This window comes from Diabrotica undecimpunctata, chromosome 9 (assembly GCF_040954645.1).
Source record: "Diabrotica undecimpunctata isolate CICGRU chromosome 9, icDiaUnde3, whole genome shotgun sequence".
Lineage (NCBI taxonomy): Eukaryota > Metazoa > Arthropoda > Insecta > Coleoptera > Chrysomelidae > Diabrotica > Diabrotica undecimpunctata.
The window spans coordinates 35143687-35161999 of NC_092811.1; the positions used below are offsets into that span (position 1 = coordinate 35143687).

The 18313-nt window shown below is 31.5% G+C and overlaps 1 protein-coding gene across 2 annotated transcripts in view; it reads left to right on the top strand.

The window, feature by feature from the left end:
* The window catches only part of LOC140449818 (dynein axonemal heavy chain 1-like), a 1063244-nt gene that overhangs the window by 761268 nt on the left and 283663 nt on the right, over positions 1–18313 (top strand). For both annotated transcript variants that reach the window (XR_011951893.1, XM_072543176.1), the window contains exon 50: positions 10774–10999. Coding sequence is in view for 1 of the 2 variants with exons in the window: in XM_072543176.1 (XP_072399277.1) it covers positions 10774–10999 (226 nt within the window). In the remaining variant the exon portion in view is untranslated. The remainder of the gene's footprint in view (positions 1–10773; positions 11000–18313) is intronic.

Genomic DNA, 18313 nt, shown 5'->3' on the forward strand with positions numbered 1-18313 from the left:
GAAGTTATTACAATTGTTTATAAGTAAAAAATATACCCCTTTTTCAAACGTTTATTTTGTAAATAATTTCGATGAAAACTCAATATTCATTTAACTTCTGAGATAGTATAAGTCTCAAAGAATCCTATGAAATTTGTTAAATGTGTCTAGCATCATTCATAGGGCAAGTTCAATGGTTTAAATAATTAGTCCCAGAGATAAACAAATTGAATAACTTTTAAACTATTTGACCAATCGGGAGGAAATTTCGCACAAATTTAAAGGACGGTAATTCCTCAATGCTGAAATGTATTAATAACATTTTACTTTGTTAATAAAAAAATTAATTAAATTTATAAATTAGTGCAAAAAAACTGCTTTTTTGCAAATATCTCCGTAAATTATTTATCAATTGTAATTGAAAATATTGTGATAAATTATTGTTTAAAAAAAACGCAAGGTAAAAATAGGAGTATCTTGTTATCTATTCGTCATCTGGTAACCCCCACCTATGTCTTAAAAGCTTCAGATATCTGCGAAACATTTTGCCGTGAAATCGATGATTTTTGTATAACCAGACTCAGACTGGGCTAATTATGTTCTTATACTATAACGATCCGAAAATTCTGTCTTTTAAGAAAATTTTAAAATTCTTTAACTTGATTTAATTTAGAATTGATTTAATATATTTACTTTTATCCGACCCTGTACATTTTAATAATCTATACAGTTCATAATATCCACTTAAAACATATTGCGTTTTAAAAATTCGACCTGTGTAAACAAATTTTGATTGTTGCAGTTATATATTCGAACTGAGTTGTTTATAAACATCTCAATAACTCCTAGTAGCAGCACTTTAATTATTGTGCAGCACAGTTTTGTGGTAAATAAAACGCGTTCAATTGTTAATTTACATAACTAAAATCGAAGTTTCCGATTACGTCTAACTGATTAATTAGCGGTTGATTAAATATTGGATTTTAAGTGGAAAGTCGTTTTGTCAATTTTGAAAATATTATTGAGAGCAGTGGAGAGAGATGTTTGCCGGTTAAATTGCGAGGATGTGTGGGAATGAAGATTCAGTAAAATACCGACAAAACTTATTCTTTCACCTTATAGGGGCTTAAAGCCCTTACAAACCAAACAATTTCCAGTTTAGTTCAGTAATAGTTAAGTAAAAGTTTCTTCTTCGTTTGCTTGCCAAAGTATGGTAAAGCATACCTTTGTTTTTTTCGATTTTTGATTGCTAAGAAACATGGTTCGGTTGATATTTGGAAAGCCATTATTCTATATAAAGGATCTGCAAGTCTACAGTAGAAGCAACTTCGACAGGTTTCTTTTAGGACTATACTTGAATCACTCCATTGAACACTATGTTCATTTTCCCATGCGTGTTTATATTTTTGAGATCTATCGAATCTTATTCACTTTTATGAGTTCAATTCTAACATTTAATGACCTTGATGTTTCACCTAAATTAAACTAATCGCATTCACAAAGTATTTTATAAATACAATTCTTTGTTCTTTCGTGTTCATTATTAGGTTTAGTTTTAGATGAAATAGATCTTAATGTGATTGTTGTTTTAAATATTTTTGTTAAATGTTAATCCTTTCATGTATTCGTATTATTCTTATTCCTCTTATTCCTTGTGTATGCTGTAGGATCTCTTTTTAAGTTTTTCTTTTTATGTTATTTATTTATAAACGATAAATGATAATTTTTTAATAAAACAGATATTAACAAATGTTTCTCCTCTAAGAACGAATTTTCGTTCTTCTTCTTCTTCTAATGGCGCTACAACCCTTTGTGAGTCTTGGCCTGCTTGACAATGTTCTTCCATTCTGCCCTGTCGGATACTTTTCTTCGCCACTGCCTGATGTTCATGGTTTTAAGATCTCTCTCTACGTCGTCTATCCATCTTTTACGGGGCCTTCCTCTTGTTCTGTTTCCTTGGGGCTTCCATCTCTGGACTACTTTTACAGCTCGATTATCTGGCATTCTTTCTAGGTGACCAAGCCAGTTTAGTCTTTGTGATTTTACAAATCTGACAATATCTGCGCTCTGCATTAGTTCATCCAGCTCGTGGTTCATTTTAATTCTCCACGAACTATCGCTGCATTGGGTTGGTCCAAATATCTTCCTTAGTATTTTGCGCTCAAATATTCTCAGTTGATTTTCATCAGTGGTTGAGAGGGTCCACGTTTCACATCCATATGTGACCACTGGTCTAATTACTGTTTTGTAGATTCTCAGCTTAGACTCACGATTCAGTAACTTACTTTTCATTAAGTCTTTGTATGCATAAAAGCACTTATTACCGCTAAGAAACCGTGCTTGTATTTCTTGACTGATATTTTTGATGTCATTTATTATTGAGCCTAGGTAGGGAAAGGTGGAGGCATATTTGTAGGTATGGTTGTCTACCTTCAGATTCTCATGTTCATTCGATTTTGTGCACTCCATATATTATGTTTTGCTTTCATTTATATATAGACCAAACGTAGCAGCTTCTCGTTTCAGTTCTATAACTTTTTCGCTTAATACCCTTTTGTTGCGGCTTATTATGGCACCATCATCCGCATATGCGCATATTTGCATAGATCTTGTATTAATACAGCCGTTTATATCCAGTTTTCTAACAACAGCTTCTAAAGTTAGATTAAAAAGTGTTGTTGATAAGGTATCCCCTTGTCTAACTCCATTTTCAATATCAAAGGCCTGCGTCATATCTCCATCTATTCTCACCATAGCTTTGGAACCCTCCAGTGTCATTCGTATAAGCTTAACCAACTTATTGGGGTCCCTAACATAGATAGTTGCTTTAACATCTTTTGTCGATCTACTCCATCATACGCCTGTTTGAAATCGATATACAAGTTGTAAATAGGTATGTTATATTCAACACATTTTTCATGTATACCTCTTAACATATGTATTTGGTCTATAGTTGACCTCTTTGGTCTGAAGCCACATTGGTATTCACCAGTAATCTCCTCCGAAAACGATTCCAGGCGGCTATATATAATTCCTGATAATATCTTGTAGATGACATTTAAAACTGTTATGCCCCTATAATTTTTGCAGAGTCGTTTGTCTCCCCCTTTGTACATAGGAAGTATGATTCCCACTTTCCAATCTTCTGGGATGACTTCTAGTGTCCATATGCGGTCGATTAGTTTATGGATTCGCCTCCATAGCGCATGTCCACCATTCTTTATCAGTTCTGCAGTTATTCCATCTATGCTTTGTTATTTTTTAGATGTTTTATGACGTTTATCGTTTCTTCCAATGTTGGTTGCTCAACTAGTTGTTCTGCTGTGTGGTGAATTATCTCTTCATCTTCGTTTTGTTCTTTTTCTGGGTTTAACAGCTCTTGAAAATGCTCCTTCCACCTTTTCATTATTTCCTCTTTCTCGCTGATAATTGCCCCATTTATGTCCTTGCAAACTGTTGATCTTGTTATGTATCCTTGGGTGCATTGCTTGATTTCCTGGTAAAATTTTCCAGCCTCTCTTCTGTTATTATTTTTTTAACGAATGTTTAACGAATTTTCGTTAAAACAAGTAATTTTAGCTCTATCGTATTAGGATTTAATGATTCCCTTTTTAATATTGATATTGTGATTTGATTTGTAATTTAGGTATGTGTTGGTTTTCTATGCAACTGAGTCTAATATCCAGTAATAATCTTGGAGATTAAAACATCTAGGAAAGGTAGTGTGTTATTATATTCCTTTTCCACGATAAATGTTATTGTCTCTTCTTTATCGTTTATATTATTTAGGAATGTGTCCAACAACTCTGATCCATGAGGCCATATTGAGGATACATCATCTAGATATCTCCACCATACTGTGTGTTTTAAATTTTGTTTATAGTTTATATTATTTTTTTATATAGGTATTTAGGTTTTGGTGTTTCTTTGTTGCTCACAAAAAAAAACAAAGTGACGTTCTCCTTTTTGGGAAATTTTTGTTAACCTCTTTCTTCCTGTTGCTTATCCCATATATCTGGTTTAGCTCTAGTAGCGATTATATCCCTAATTTGTCTTCCTTTCAATTTTTCTTTTTTTTCTGAACAAGTAAGAATGATCCAAAGAACCACTGCCACATCTCTGCCGATTCTGAGCAACGCGGCCTCGTTCATTTTGTATGCCCCAAACATCTCCAACATTTTTTGAGCTACACGTATTTGTTGCCCAAGTCCTAACAAAAGTAATCCGTATTGGACAATCTGAAACCACAATACAGAAACAAAAACTATAATAATGGAAATTGTACATAACAATGTTAATTTATTTTAATAGATAATCCTTAGTTAGTTATTGATAAGTTAGTAGCCCAGTCTGGTTAAAAAAAAGGTCGAAAAATTTTTCGCAGGTATCTGAAGCTTTTTAGACATAGGTGGGGGATATTAGATGACGAATAGATGAAAAAGTACTCGTATTTTTACCTTGACTTTACCTTTTTTTAACAATTTATGGTCACAATTTAATTTTTTGTCTCCAAGTTTTTTCCCTTATATTTTATATAACATACATACATTTTCGAGTTTTTTTAATTAAAATTGATAAATAATTTACGGAGATACTTGCAAAAAAAAACAGTTTTTTTGCACTAAATTATACATTTTATTAATTTTTTTATTAACAAAATAAAATGTTATTAATACATTCGAACATCGAGGAATTACGGTCTTTTAAATTTGTGCAAAATTTTCCCCCACATTGGACAAATTTTTCCGAGGGTTCCCATATTTCCGGACCAGTGAAAACTATGTAGTTATACATATTTTGACGAGCTACCCAAGATTAAAAAAAGAGGCTTCTAGCTGCAATGGAAGCCAAGATAATGTAAATTTTTCCTACGTGTTTCAATTTGAAGTTCCGATCTCGAAAAAAAAACGGAGCTGAAACAGTTATTCCCTCCACTTTCCTATGTCGATCTTTCGAAAGTACCTTCGTTTCGAAGGGCTGTAAGTTTCAAAAAATTGGATGAATTTTATAGCTATAAGTTTCAGTATAAAGCTTAGATTTTTATTCAAAATTTGTGCAAATTTTACTTCTTAATGTTTATAAACAATCGAGATATGATTTTTCTAAAAATAGTCCCTAACTTCGTTTGTATTGGTCATAGAAGGTTTTTTTTAATGTGAGTTTTTTTACCAGCTATCCAATAGTTGTATTGGGTACATTCCTCGATGTTCAAATGTATCAATAAAATTTTATTTAGTTAATAAAAAATTTATAAACCTTATAAATTAGTGCAAAAAAACTGCTTTTTTGCAAATATCTCCGTAAATACTTATCAATTTTAATTTAAAAAACGTGGAAATAAGGATATTTTTGATATTAATGTTGTTTATGTAAAATATAAGGGAAAAAACTTAGACAAAAAATCAAATTGTGACCATAAATTATTGTTTAAAAAAAAATGCAAGGTAAAAATACGAGTCCTTTTTTATCTATTCGTCATCTAGTAATCCCCACCTATGTCTTAAAAACTTCAGATATCTGCGAAAAATTTCACCGTGAAATCGATGATTTTTGCATAACCAGAGTGGGCTATAGTATACGACGGTAGTTTGTTGTTGTTTGTTTTGTTTTTGATTTTTCAAGATAGATACTACAGCCGGAGCCAATTTTAGTTGATTTGTCGGATATATCAAATATACAGTATCAAGAAGAACTCACAGAATTGCAAAATGATGATTCAGTAAAACCTTATTTAAAATTTAATAAAAAAGGAACGATGGTATGTCTTTGAGGAGAAACGGAAATCAAATACCCAAATGCACCAAATTTGCAAGAAGACTATTGTTACCATTTCCATCTTTACATTTAGCTGAATACGGATTCAGTGCTATAAATTATTAACCTTTAAAAAAAATTGGTTGGACATAACCAAATTGGAACCTAATAAAAAATCTCTGCGCAGCAAGCAAGGATCTTACTAAATTAAAATAATAAATCTATATTAAAATTATTTGGAATCTGAACTTCAGTTCCTCATTATATGGTTTGAAAATTTACGTACTGTGTTTCGTTAACAATTTTCTAGTGGTATCTTCCTAATTATGGATTAAAAAAATTTTTAACAACAAGCCTAGTTACAAAAAGAACGAAACTAGTGATATACAGAACTCTTATCAAGCCCATCCTCACCTACGCGTCGGAAACATGAACGATGACAAAGAGCGATGAAGAACGTTTAAGATGCTTTGAGTGTAAAATCCTCCAGCATATCTATGGATATGGTAACGCTTTGGCTTTGGACATGGTTTCTTCGGGGATAGGAGGCTGGGGAAATGAGTGCTAGTCCTGAAATAGATCTATCCGATGCTGGGATCGATGAGAAGTATCCACCCGCTATAGTCCATTTCCATCATATTGATAGCACATTATGTATGCAAATCCCTAAACGGTTGATACGGGTGACTCAATGAAAAATAGATATTTGTCAACAAGTTTACAGAAGTATATAGGAAAACAATTTTAAATTGAGTATGACCACCAGGTATAAAGGTTGAAGCAGAATAGAATACAATAGTTTTGAGGGTTACTAATCCCTAAATAAAGTTGCCAGTGTCGGAGTGATGGAGATTAACAGGTACTAATGAATTTGCAAGAAATGTTAGATGTTTATTTTATTGGTTATATATAAAATAATTTGTGGCCGTAACAGGGGCCGATTTGTAAAAAAATGAATATTATTTTAATCAAATTCCATTTCAGATTTACTGCTTTCTTCAGAATCTAAGGAATCTTCAACTCCAATGTTAATTATTACAGGTTCCAGCACTGCATCAGTCATATTATGCAAATTCCACATTTTATTTTCTTCCTTGTGAGCATGACTAACAGCATTTTTCCAATTTTCTGGAGTTACTTTTGATAAGGAATGTTCTAATAATTGTTGTAAGTCTTCTAATTTAAAAGTTTTGTTGTTGCGTCCGACTTCACCCTTTACTTGAGACCATATATTTTCTATCGGATTCAGATCACAGTGGTATGGGGGTAAACGTAAAATAATTACATCACGGTTTAATGCCATTTCATCAATTATATATTTTTTATAAGCTGCTTTATGTTGCCTTAAAATAGGTAATAATTCCTTTTTTGTCGAATTCTCCTTGTACTCAATTGCGTGTTTATCCAACCATTCGATTATCTCTTCTTTTTTCCATGCCGTTGTTGGCAATTTTTCTGCTAGTGTTGAATGGTAACTAGCATTATCCATGACTATGACAGAATTTTTTAGAATTAAATCCAACATTTGCTCAAAATATTCGTCAAAAACGTCAGCAGTCATTTCCTCGTGGTAATCTTTGGTTGATTTTGACGCAAAACTTAATAATCCACCATTGACAAAACCGTATTCGTTTCCAATATGGGTTATTATGAGTCTGCGTCCTTTTCCAACGAGAATATTGTTTATTCCAGTAGATACACTTTAGATGAATGCCTGACGGGAACTTTTCACATTTATATCAACCCATAGATAATATGGTACAGTATGACTTTTGCCAACGAAATCCCATCTCTCTCAATAGTCTCCATAATTTCTTGTTGCTTATGATTGGTAACTCTTCGTTTTCTCTAATTAATGTTTGGATTTTTTCCAATGTTGGAAATTCTTTGTTAAAAAAAAATGAGTGGACGCTGCGTCTTATCATGTTTTTATGTATTTCTTCAATTTCCAAGGGTTTACTCCACTCTTTTTGGGAGATGAAACAGTTCCTCCTTTTCTTTCTTTTAGGAATCTATAAATTGTTGCTTCTCCAACCCCTGTCATATTTGAACACATGTTAACGATTTCACGAACATTACTTAAAGGGCGTTGATGTACAAGTGCATCGTGTACATTTAATATTATATTTTTCTCTCTTAGACTGAAGGCACCTTTAAAACTACACTTAACCGGGATAAAACCTGTTGTCGACGTCATTTTTAAATGCAAATAACAAAATATCGACACCAAAAACGTAGGTAGGTAAGACATGAACAATGTACATCTACGAACTAAGTGAAAGATGCAAACAATTTCTAATTTATATTATTGGCATAAGCTGTAATGTGGCATAAAAACTACTTAAACTATCATTAGTGAAGCCTTATCAGTAATTCGAGGTAATCGTTCAAAGAAGGTATTTTTGTTTTGTGTCATGCGATAACTTGTATAGAAAACAATAATCACCTTTAAATTACTGTTTACATTAATTTATTTCGTGAAACATTGAATTCTCTCGTTAATCGCCCGTGTATAAGTAACAATAATCGTGTGGCATATATACCGACGTTTTTTACGCACAAAAAAAGTATAGTGAGATTAGTGGACACTTATTTTACAGAAGATTTTTTAAAAGATAATGAATTGTTAACGGTATCTTAAAATATTAATTTTTTTTATTTATTTCAAAACAAGTATAGGGTTACGTCTATGGTTTTTTGACCTGTTGAGGATTTGCATACATAATGTGCTATCAATATGATGGAAAAGGACTATACCCGCTTAAAATTTCAATACTTTAGGAATTATTATTGTAGCAATAGTTATGTTCTCTATATATAATAATATGGACTAATACAGGAACATTTGTAGTAGAGTAATAGGTAAACATAGTACTGAAGACAAGATAACTACTAGATTAACAAGCATTATGAAAGATTTATATTATGTGGTGCAATATTTCACTCCATTATCCTTAATTTTTTTTTAAATACGTAATATTTAAAATTCATTCACATTCGCTACGATGTGCATGGGCCGACCTAACTTCCTAGTTCTCGACAAACCTACGAATCATCTGGACATAGAAACGATAGAAGCCTTAGGCAAAGCCTTAAAGAAGTATACCGGAGGTGTAATTTTAGTATCTCACGACGAACGTCTCATAAGAATGGTCTGCAGCGAATTTTATGTGTGCGGAAATGGATCAGTCAAAAGCGTAGAGGGAGATTTCGACGAATACCGCAAGATCGTCGAGCAGGAACTGGAGGCTGCGGAGCAGTCGAAATAGCATTTTTAAAACAAATTATTTATACGGTAATAAAAAAAATAAAAGCACTGTGATTGAGGCATGTTGAAGCTGATATTGACTGTTCTGGATAATATTGTTTTTGTGAATGATGTAATTTATTTATTTAACAAATAGAAAATGCCTTCTTCCAATATTAGTTTTGCATATTTTTTTATTCCTGCAAATGTCATGGAAAAATCCATTCCTGGAAATTGAATGAAAACGCTAAGAATGGCGTTATTTGAATTGGAACAATGACGACATTTTCGGTCATAAATATACTTTTATATTAGTAGTATGAGACTGGAATCTTATATTATTAACCCTGTAATTTAAAAAAATTTTAAAAAAATTTTAATATTGGAAACTATACAACCGATTTCAACTAAATTTTGTATGCAACTTAATATAAAGCAAAAAATTATGTGAAATAAATTTAGATACCATAGATCAACTCTTTAAAATGGACCGTAGTGATGACGTAGATTTTATTGACATATGTCAGTTCCACTTTCCAAATAAACCTTGTTTAGTGTGGATAATTTGTATTTTTCGATATTTTTTCATTTTTTTTAACAGAATCTTTCCGCTTTTTACAATATCTAAGTATTCTAATAGTTACTACAACAATTTTACAAGTTTGTGTAAAGAATAAAGCATGTTATTTTATAAAAATAGCAATAAAATGCATGTATCAATAAAGTAAGGTTAGAATTTCTTTAACTTAAACTTTTAAACTATATTTCATAGAAATAGAACACTGAATTATGATGGTATTATCGTAAAAATACTATATTTAAAAGAAAAAGCAGCAGAGGAAGCAAAATGTTAACTTTATAGAAATTAAAAAGTCGTGAGATTGGGCATTTCAACTTTTGTTTGGAAAGTAATAATACCAATATGACAGTTGTGACGTCACACTCCAGCTGTCCATTAATATATTAATTATATTATTATATTTAACTAGCGCCATCTGTTATCAGATCTGCAAAGTTTTTGTCATGTCGAGAAACATTTTGATAATGTTTTTTCACCAACGTTAGCAACCATATTATAATAATTATATTAGACGTACTATAATTATACCTTTTTACTATGTACTATCTTGGAATTTACTATTTTCATTGTGAATAAGTTACAATTTTACTTTAAAAGAAGTTTATTTAAAAACTAAAATAGAAAATCGCTTCAGAACAACACTATCATGCCTTTACGGTAATTCTTAAATGTACTATAATTTTCATAAACCATATTTTCAGATCGAAAATACAAATTTTTCGTACTTAATTTCAAAATGCTTTTTATTTTGGCGCCGAATTGATGATTGTTGATACAGTAGAGTACATTTCAAAATAGCGCTCCTATCGTACAACACAACAATTACTTAAATCGATGCATGTAAATATCTGCAAACTACAGCATGACAAAAAATTGAGGAGGGTGACGCATAAATGTAACTTGTCTACTAATTGTACGTGGTGCAGATCAAAGACGTTTTTTACTAATAAGAAAATCAAAATAATATCCGTTCACATTTGCATAGGAATACATATACATTTTAATCGATAATATGCTGTCTTTTACATTGAGTCAGCTATAACAACAATAATAAAGTTTAAATTAAAAAAAACAGGCATAAACTTATAAAATCACAAGCTTTTATACGTATTTATTATTATGGAATCTAGTTCTCTAAACGATTTTAACGTTTAATTTAACAATTTTAACATAGTAATTTATCATTTATCTAAAACTTTTATTGTCATTTTAGTGGCTTGCAGGACCAACTGTTGGCTTTAGTAGTTATGCAAGAACGTCCAGATTTGGAAGAACAGAGAAGTCAAATTGTTGTTAGTATAGCAACGATGAAACATGAGCTAAAGGAAATTCAGGACAGAATTCTTTATAAATTAAGTTCATCAGAGCTTTCTCCAATTGAAGATCTTGATTTTATTATCACTCTGGAAGCATCCAAAGTGAAGAGTGAAGATATTAAGGTAATATAGAATTCAGTATGTTATTTTCGCGATAACTGTCATGTAGGTACTGGATGTATTGGTTGTGTATGTAGGTATATGTTTGTAGTAGTGTATTTGTCTGTTTACGTGATTACAATTAATACGTCCTTGAATGTTTTATTTTATTTTTAGCTTTCTCCATCTTAATCCGGTCAATTTAGACATAAAACTAGTAGTCAGATAACAAAAATTTCCGGAAAGCCAAATATAAGTGGAGAGCTAGGGTATACCATAACAAATAAAGTTTTAAAAGTCCCCATCGATCCCATGTGTGCAACAAAAGTTATTCGGGGTCAAAGATCAAAAAAAAATTTTTGTCCTCTAACTTTTCTTTTAAGGCTCATCCTCGAAAATCCTAACGGTAAAATTCGGTGCGATATCTATTTCAAAAATATCTTTCTTTACAAAATCAAAATCTATTCACGAAGAATAGTCTAAACGTCATCTTGTACTAAAGTTGGGCTTTTTACCTACTTACAACCGGACACCCACCCCCTGTACTGAAAAGTCTTGGGTCTATACAATAAAGCGAGCGGGAGGTCTTCTATTCAGTGCGGTTATGGGGTAATTAGAATAATACGAGTATACCAGAGTAATATTATTTATTAAATAATTAATTCACAACTTAGCAAAGGTACATACAGGTATGTATAACAAAATATTTTGAGGTCACAGTATTGCCGAATTCGGTTTTTTATGTCTTGTATTTTCTTTTGTTTTTTTTTTACTTTTTTACTGACAAATTGGCTGTTAACGTAGAATTACAGTTTGATGATAAATATTCTGAAATGGAAAATGTTGAGATGTGGCGAATAAAAACATTCATGAAATTAAAATGAAAGGATTTACGTCTATGAATAGTGCGATTTATAAAATTAGTACTTGAAGCCCAAATCGCGGGAGGAATATGTGCATCAGTTTTCAAATATTTATTATTTACTATATAATTTCTAAATTGAACCACTTTCACTTCTTTAGGTAATAATGTATCTGTTTTGACAACTAAATAAGTAATTAGACAAAATAATGAGTATTATTTTGAAATTATTAATTTCAAAACAGGAGTTTAAAGAATTAGAAGGAGGTAGTCCGGTCCCAGTTGAACGGTCATGCTTATTCCAGTGGAATAAGTAGGAAGTGCCAAAACTTAATCATCTACATATCTTTTAATAAAAGGAATGAAAAAAGTGCAACTGTTGATACAATCACTGATAACATCATCCATGACATAGCTACTTAGAATGGGTGAAAGACTAGATCCCATAATTTAAACAAAAGGTCAGAAATTAAAAATCTAAGCAAAATTTATAATTATATTATTTCTATGTAGTTTATATATGAAACCAGTAAACAATCACATTTTGATTTAATTTTCCATGTATTTGTTACATTTTTTCAGGCATCTATCAATGGTGAATAAATCTTCTTCTTTTTTGTTACTAAACAAAAAAAAAATTTTATACAAAATTTTATTTTTGGCAATATAATTGTCAAAAATAAAAATTTTAAGTTGGTATTTATGACATTGAGGCTTAATTGTAATTGTCACTATTCAAATTTATAAATTCAATTGTTTTTATGTTAAGAAACTTTTTCAAAATTATATTAAATTTTCAGAGAAGCATTTATTAGATTATAGCATTTTTGTATTAATATTTTTTGAAATATGTTAGCGACAATTTTATATACTAAGTATTTGTAATGTACGTAGAAATTACATACAAATTAAAAAAAGAGTGATCAAAATCCATTGAGTAGATCCGGAGATATAGAAAATTTTTTTAGTTTAAAATTGTTTGTTCGGTATTTAAACGCCATGGATTTGTGGGTTCTTCCTAGTCACTATTTGAACTACATTTTTGAAAATTCGTAGAGGGTCCTGTAAAGGTACAATATTTGTGCAAATTTTTTAACAAAAAATACAAATCCCATTCTTTAACATGGCGTCAATAAGGTTCCTTAATTATTATAATCAAATTAGCTGTGAATTAACAAAAAAAACATGGCTAACTTTGGCCCAAATTAACCTAGGCCAAATTATTTTATTTGAAAATTCGGGTGAAAATACTAGCTTTTTGAATGTAAAAAAAGATTTTTTCTAGGGACAATGTTTTTAAAGTTATTCTAAATGTTTATAAACTACAAAATTTCAAAAATTTGACATCAGGATTTTTGACTATAATAAATTATTCTTTTATTTTTTTTTAATGCATATTGATAGTATAAGTCTTTTGCTTTCATTTGTCAACCACAGAATTACCCTATCTTTAGTATTTTCTATCTCTGTTGTTATTGTAAGAAAAAGGTCTCTGAGATAAACAAATACAATAACTTTTAAACTAATTAATATATTTGTTCCAGAAATGAACATATCATTTTAAAATATAAAATAAAAATATTGTTCTTTACACTTTTCTTAGTGTAGAATAAGTAAAATAGTCACTTTATGAAGTTTGCTCGGAATACCCGACTTGTTGGCGCCACCACAGCCTCTTAAATAGTTTTCACACCTAAATACAAGAGGGGTAATCTACACTTTTACGCACCAAGTATTATTTTTTAGTTCGTTGTCACACGCCCTTGAGGCAAGTGCATTTTAAAAACACTCTCAATTCATGTATAAAATATTTCTCTACGCCGAAATCGGGCATTTTTTCTCATAAATACGGTTTTCTCTTTTACGTGTGATAAAGAAAGAATTATTTGATACTGTATAGTCAGCTACGGTCGTTTTGAACCTCTCTACTCTAAAAATAAGTTAATTATAAGTCGATAAACTAAAGGTGATTTTATTTCTCTGGAGCAATATTTGCTCACCTTAACAATCCTTATCCTTCAACGGTCACTGAAGAACCAAACCTATGGAGATACATCCATTCACAAGTCCTTTGAAGTAAGGCTTGGAATCAAAAGATTTCCAACCCTCGAATGTAGGTAGCCAGTTACAAGGCTCCCACTCATTTCGTGGTCCTATCGAGCACAGATTATTTGATCAGGACTGAAGAAAGAAAAGGATTACACACGCCGGAGAGCAACAGGAAGAAAGAATAATGGTTTCTCGTCCCTAGAAGAAAGATTGCACAAGTTGACCTTCGTTCAAGATTAGACACGTGTGTTTTGTGAACAGTGCGTTATGTGCTGGTAAGCGACAGCGGTAATTAAATTGGATACTTGAAAAACATTTGGTGAGGTTAAAACTCTTTCTATATTTTCTATACTCAATGCATGCACATGATTTATATTGGTAGATATTTGTCTCGACTTTTATTTGTTTATTAATATTTATATTAACTAATGGCTTTGATTTGACAACAGATCTTTCTTCTCAATATCGCTAAAGATAGCTGACAATTGTTTATTATACAGATTGTCTCACAGCCCGCTCTCACGAAAAATATTTATTTATCACTCTAGTAAAAATACTCTATTAAAATTAAAATCGCGTCTTAGTTGAAAAAGACATTTACACTAAACAAAATCATTCACTCTTATTTCTCGCTCAGCATATATTTGCAAATAAATTCACTTTAAATAAAAAATGGAAGCTTTAAAGAAAAAGCGCAAATCACTTAAAGCATCAATTACACGTATCTCAGAATGGTTTATAGCCAATAAAGACACAGAAAACGAAATACTTGATTTTGAAAATAGGAAAGAAAAACTTTTTAATTTTTTCACACAATATGAACAAATTCAATTAGAAATCGAACAGACTGATGACAGCGACCAACAATCAGCTGATCGAGCAAATGTTGAAGAAAAATACTTCAACACACTCAAAGGTTTACAAAGAAAAATAATAGAATTAAATTTAACAGAAAATAAAGTACCTAGCTCAAATAATAATGCTGTTTCCAGTGCGAGGCTGCCTGAAATTAGCATGAAAACCTTTACCGGCCATTTCTCAGAATTCAATGAATTCTTTCAACTATTTGAAACTCTGATCACAAACAATTCAAGTTTAAATAATGTACAAAAGTTTATATATTTAAAATCCTTCCTCAAAGGAGAACCTTTAAACTTAATTAGCAGCATCGAAGTAGTAGATGCAAATTTTGCTATCGCTATAAAAACCCTAAAAGAAAGATATGATGACAAATCACGAGTGATTAGTACTCTTATAAAAAAGCTGTTAAAGTCTCAATCTCTAGTTAAATGCACTCCTCAGGTACTAAGAGATTTTCTTGTACACACGAAGCAAACGCTTCAAGCTCTTAGTAATCTCGAAGTTCCAATTGAACATTGGGACCTCCTTTTAATAGAAATATTTTTAGAAAAAATAGATTTTGCTTCTCACAAGGCTTTTGAATATGAAGTAGGTTCTAAGAATGTTCCAACACTCAAACAATTTTTTGAATTTCTAGAAAAAAGATGTGATGTTTTAGAGAAACTTAATTACACTGAAACTCAGTCAAAGTTTAATAATAAAGTCACTCAAAAAACTGCTCATATTTCCACTATAAATAATAATAAATCTAGCTATGAAAATTGCATATTTTGTAAACAAACTGGTCATAAAATATATCACTGTAACTTATTTAAAGACACAAATTCTCGAGAAAGGTTTAATTTTGTAAAGCAAGCACAGCTTTGCAGAAACTGTTTTGGCACTAAGCATTTTACTGATAAATGCATTTCTAAATACACATGTAAAATTTGCAATAAAAAGCACAATACACTTCTGCATGAAGAAAATAATTTTTCTCACACTCATGAAAATAATTTATTTTCTCCCACTCGAAGCAATCAAAGTGCTTCAAATTCACATGATGGTAATCAAAGTCACGCCAATAGGCAACAATCACGCTTTAATGCACCACAAACCTCTCAATCCTCCGCAAGTATACAGGGTGATTCACAAACTCGCCATAGTGCACCACATATCTCTCAAAGTCATTTTCATGTTCCTCAAAGGAGTAATAATGCCCAAGTTACTCAAAGAATTAATTCTCCACATTCATATAATGAATCACCAAACACTTCTACTCACTTAAGCACTCAGACAAATGAATATTGTCTACTCTCAGACACACAAAGTCAAAATTCATCTTGCATCTCTTCTCTCTCAACTTTCAGTCCAAAAAACGAAGTTTTGCTAGCCACAGCGCTGGTAACAATTTACTCTAAAAGTGGACAACCTGTACACGCAAGATGTCTTCTCGATAATGGATCTCAATCGAGCTTTGCAACAAAAGATTTAGTAAATAAACTAAATTACTCTACCACTAATAAAAGATTACAAATTTCCACAATCTCTCAAAATTGTTCCATCTCAAATGAAATGGTAAACATTGAATTTTTCCCATATAAAAACAATGATATGAAATTTGAAGTATCATGTGCAGTTTTGGATAATATTACGTGTAAAATACCTCAGGTACCTCTAGATCGTAGCAAAATAAAAATACCAGCTGGCATAAAGCTCAGTGATCCCTCTTACTCCTCCCCAGGGAGAATCGATCTCTTATTAGGTGCAGAAATTTACTGTGATCTATTAAAGGATGGTTTAATTCATATTGGAGCAGGTCTTCCAGTGCTTCAAAACACTCATTTAGGATATGTCATGTTCGGTAACTTATCTCCACAAGTTTCATCTAAGAAAAAGATGCACTCTCACTCAAACTGTAACTATTCACACTCGAATCATATTTCTTTATTTGTTCAATCTCACACTGAAGAAGAAAATATAAATAATCTTCTCCAAAGGTTTTGGGACATTGAAGAAGTTCCCGAAATAAAGCATTTAAGTCCTGATGATGAAAAGGCTGAGAAAATATTTAAAGCCACAACACAAATCCTACCGAATGGACAGTTCCAAGTAGATTTACCCCTATGCACGCCTAATGAAAATAATAAATTGGGCGACTCTTTCCAAATGGCGCGAAGGCGATTTCTAAATTTGGAGAACAAATTCTCAAAAAATGATTCTCGTTACAAACAATATAAATCTTTTATAGACGAGTATGTTGAATTAGGACATGCAAAATATGTTCGGTTGTCTCTGCAGAATGTACACTCAGAAAACAAATATTTCTTGCCTCACCACAGTGTAGAAAAAGACACTTCTCTCACAACTCGTTTGCGCGTAGTTTTTGACGCATCCATGAAAACCACTTCTGGTTTTAGCCTTAATGATATTATGTTAAAGGGTTATACCACACAACCAGAACTATTTGACACTTTAGTCAACTTTAGACTCTTCAAGTATGTATTCACATCTGATATAAAAAAGATGTTTAGACAAATCAGAATAAACCCCAACCAAACTTTCTTATTAAATATTTTGTGGCGCAACTCTTCCTCGGAGCCGTTAAAATGTATACAATTGGAAACGGTTACCTATGGAACGAAACCAGCTACCTTCCTTAGCACACGATGTTTAATTGAACTCGCAAACAGGCATAAGGAAGAATATCCTCTCGCTCATGATATGCTCATTAATTTTTGCTATATTGATGACATATTATATGGTACAAATAGTATTGAAACACTCACACTTGCGCATGAGCAAATCACTGCACTGCTACAAAAGGCAGGCATATCTCTTCACAAATGGTGTTCAAATTCACCACAATTTTTAGAAAATATTTCACAATTTTCAACTGACTCTACGTATGTCATATCTCCAGAAAATCATTCTAATAAAATATTAGGTCTTTGTTGGGACTCTAAATTAGATAGTTTCTCTATTTCAGTACCAGAAATCGAAATAAAAGATTCCTACACTAAGAGACAAGTGCTCTCGATAATCGCAAGTTTTTTCGACCCCAAGGGATTAATTAATCCTGTAATAGTAACTGCAAAAATAATAATGCAAAAAATTTGGCTTTCAAAAATTCAGTGGAATGAAAGTTTAGACTCTACACTCTTAAATGAATGGTTAAATTTTCTCAAACATATTTCAGCACTAAAACATTTAAAAATTCACAGACCTTTTTTTATTGAAAATTATATATGTACTATACAAATACACGCATTTTCCGACGCTAGTGAAAAGGCATACGCCAGCTGCATATATATTAGAGTTACTTATAGCTCAAGAAATGTCTCTTCCACACTCATCACCTCTAAAAGTAGGGTAGCTCCAATAAAAACATTAACTTTACCTAAGTTAGAACTTATGGGTGCTGTTTTATGCAGCAAACTCACTAAAAGAATAGTTGAAATTCTAAATAATAAATTAACTCAAATAGACTCAATAAACTGCTGGACGGACTCAGAAATCGTACTTGCTTGGTTAGGCTCACATAGCTCGAGATGGTCACAGTTTGTTGCAAATAGAGTTTCTGAAAT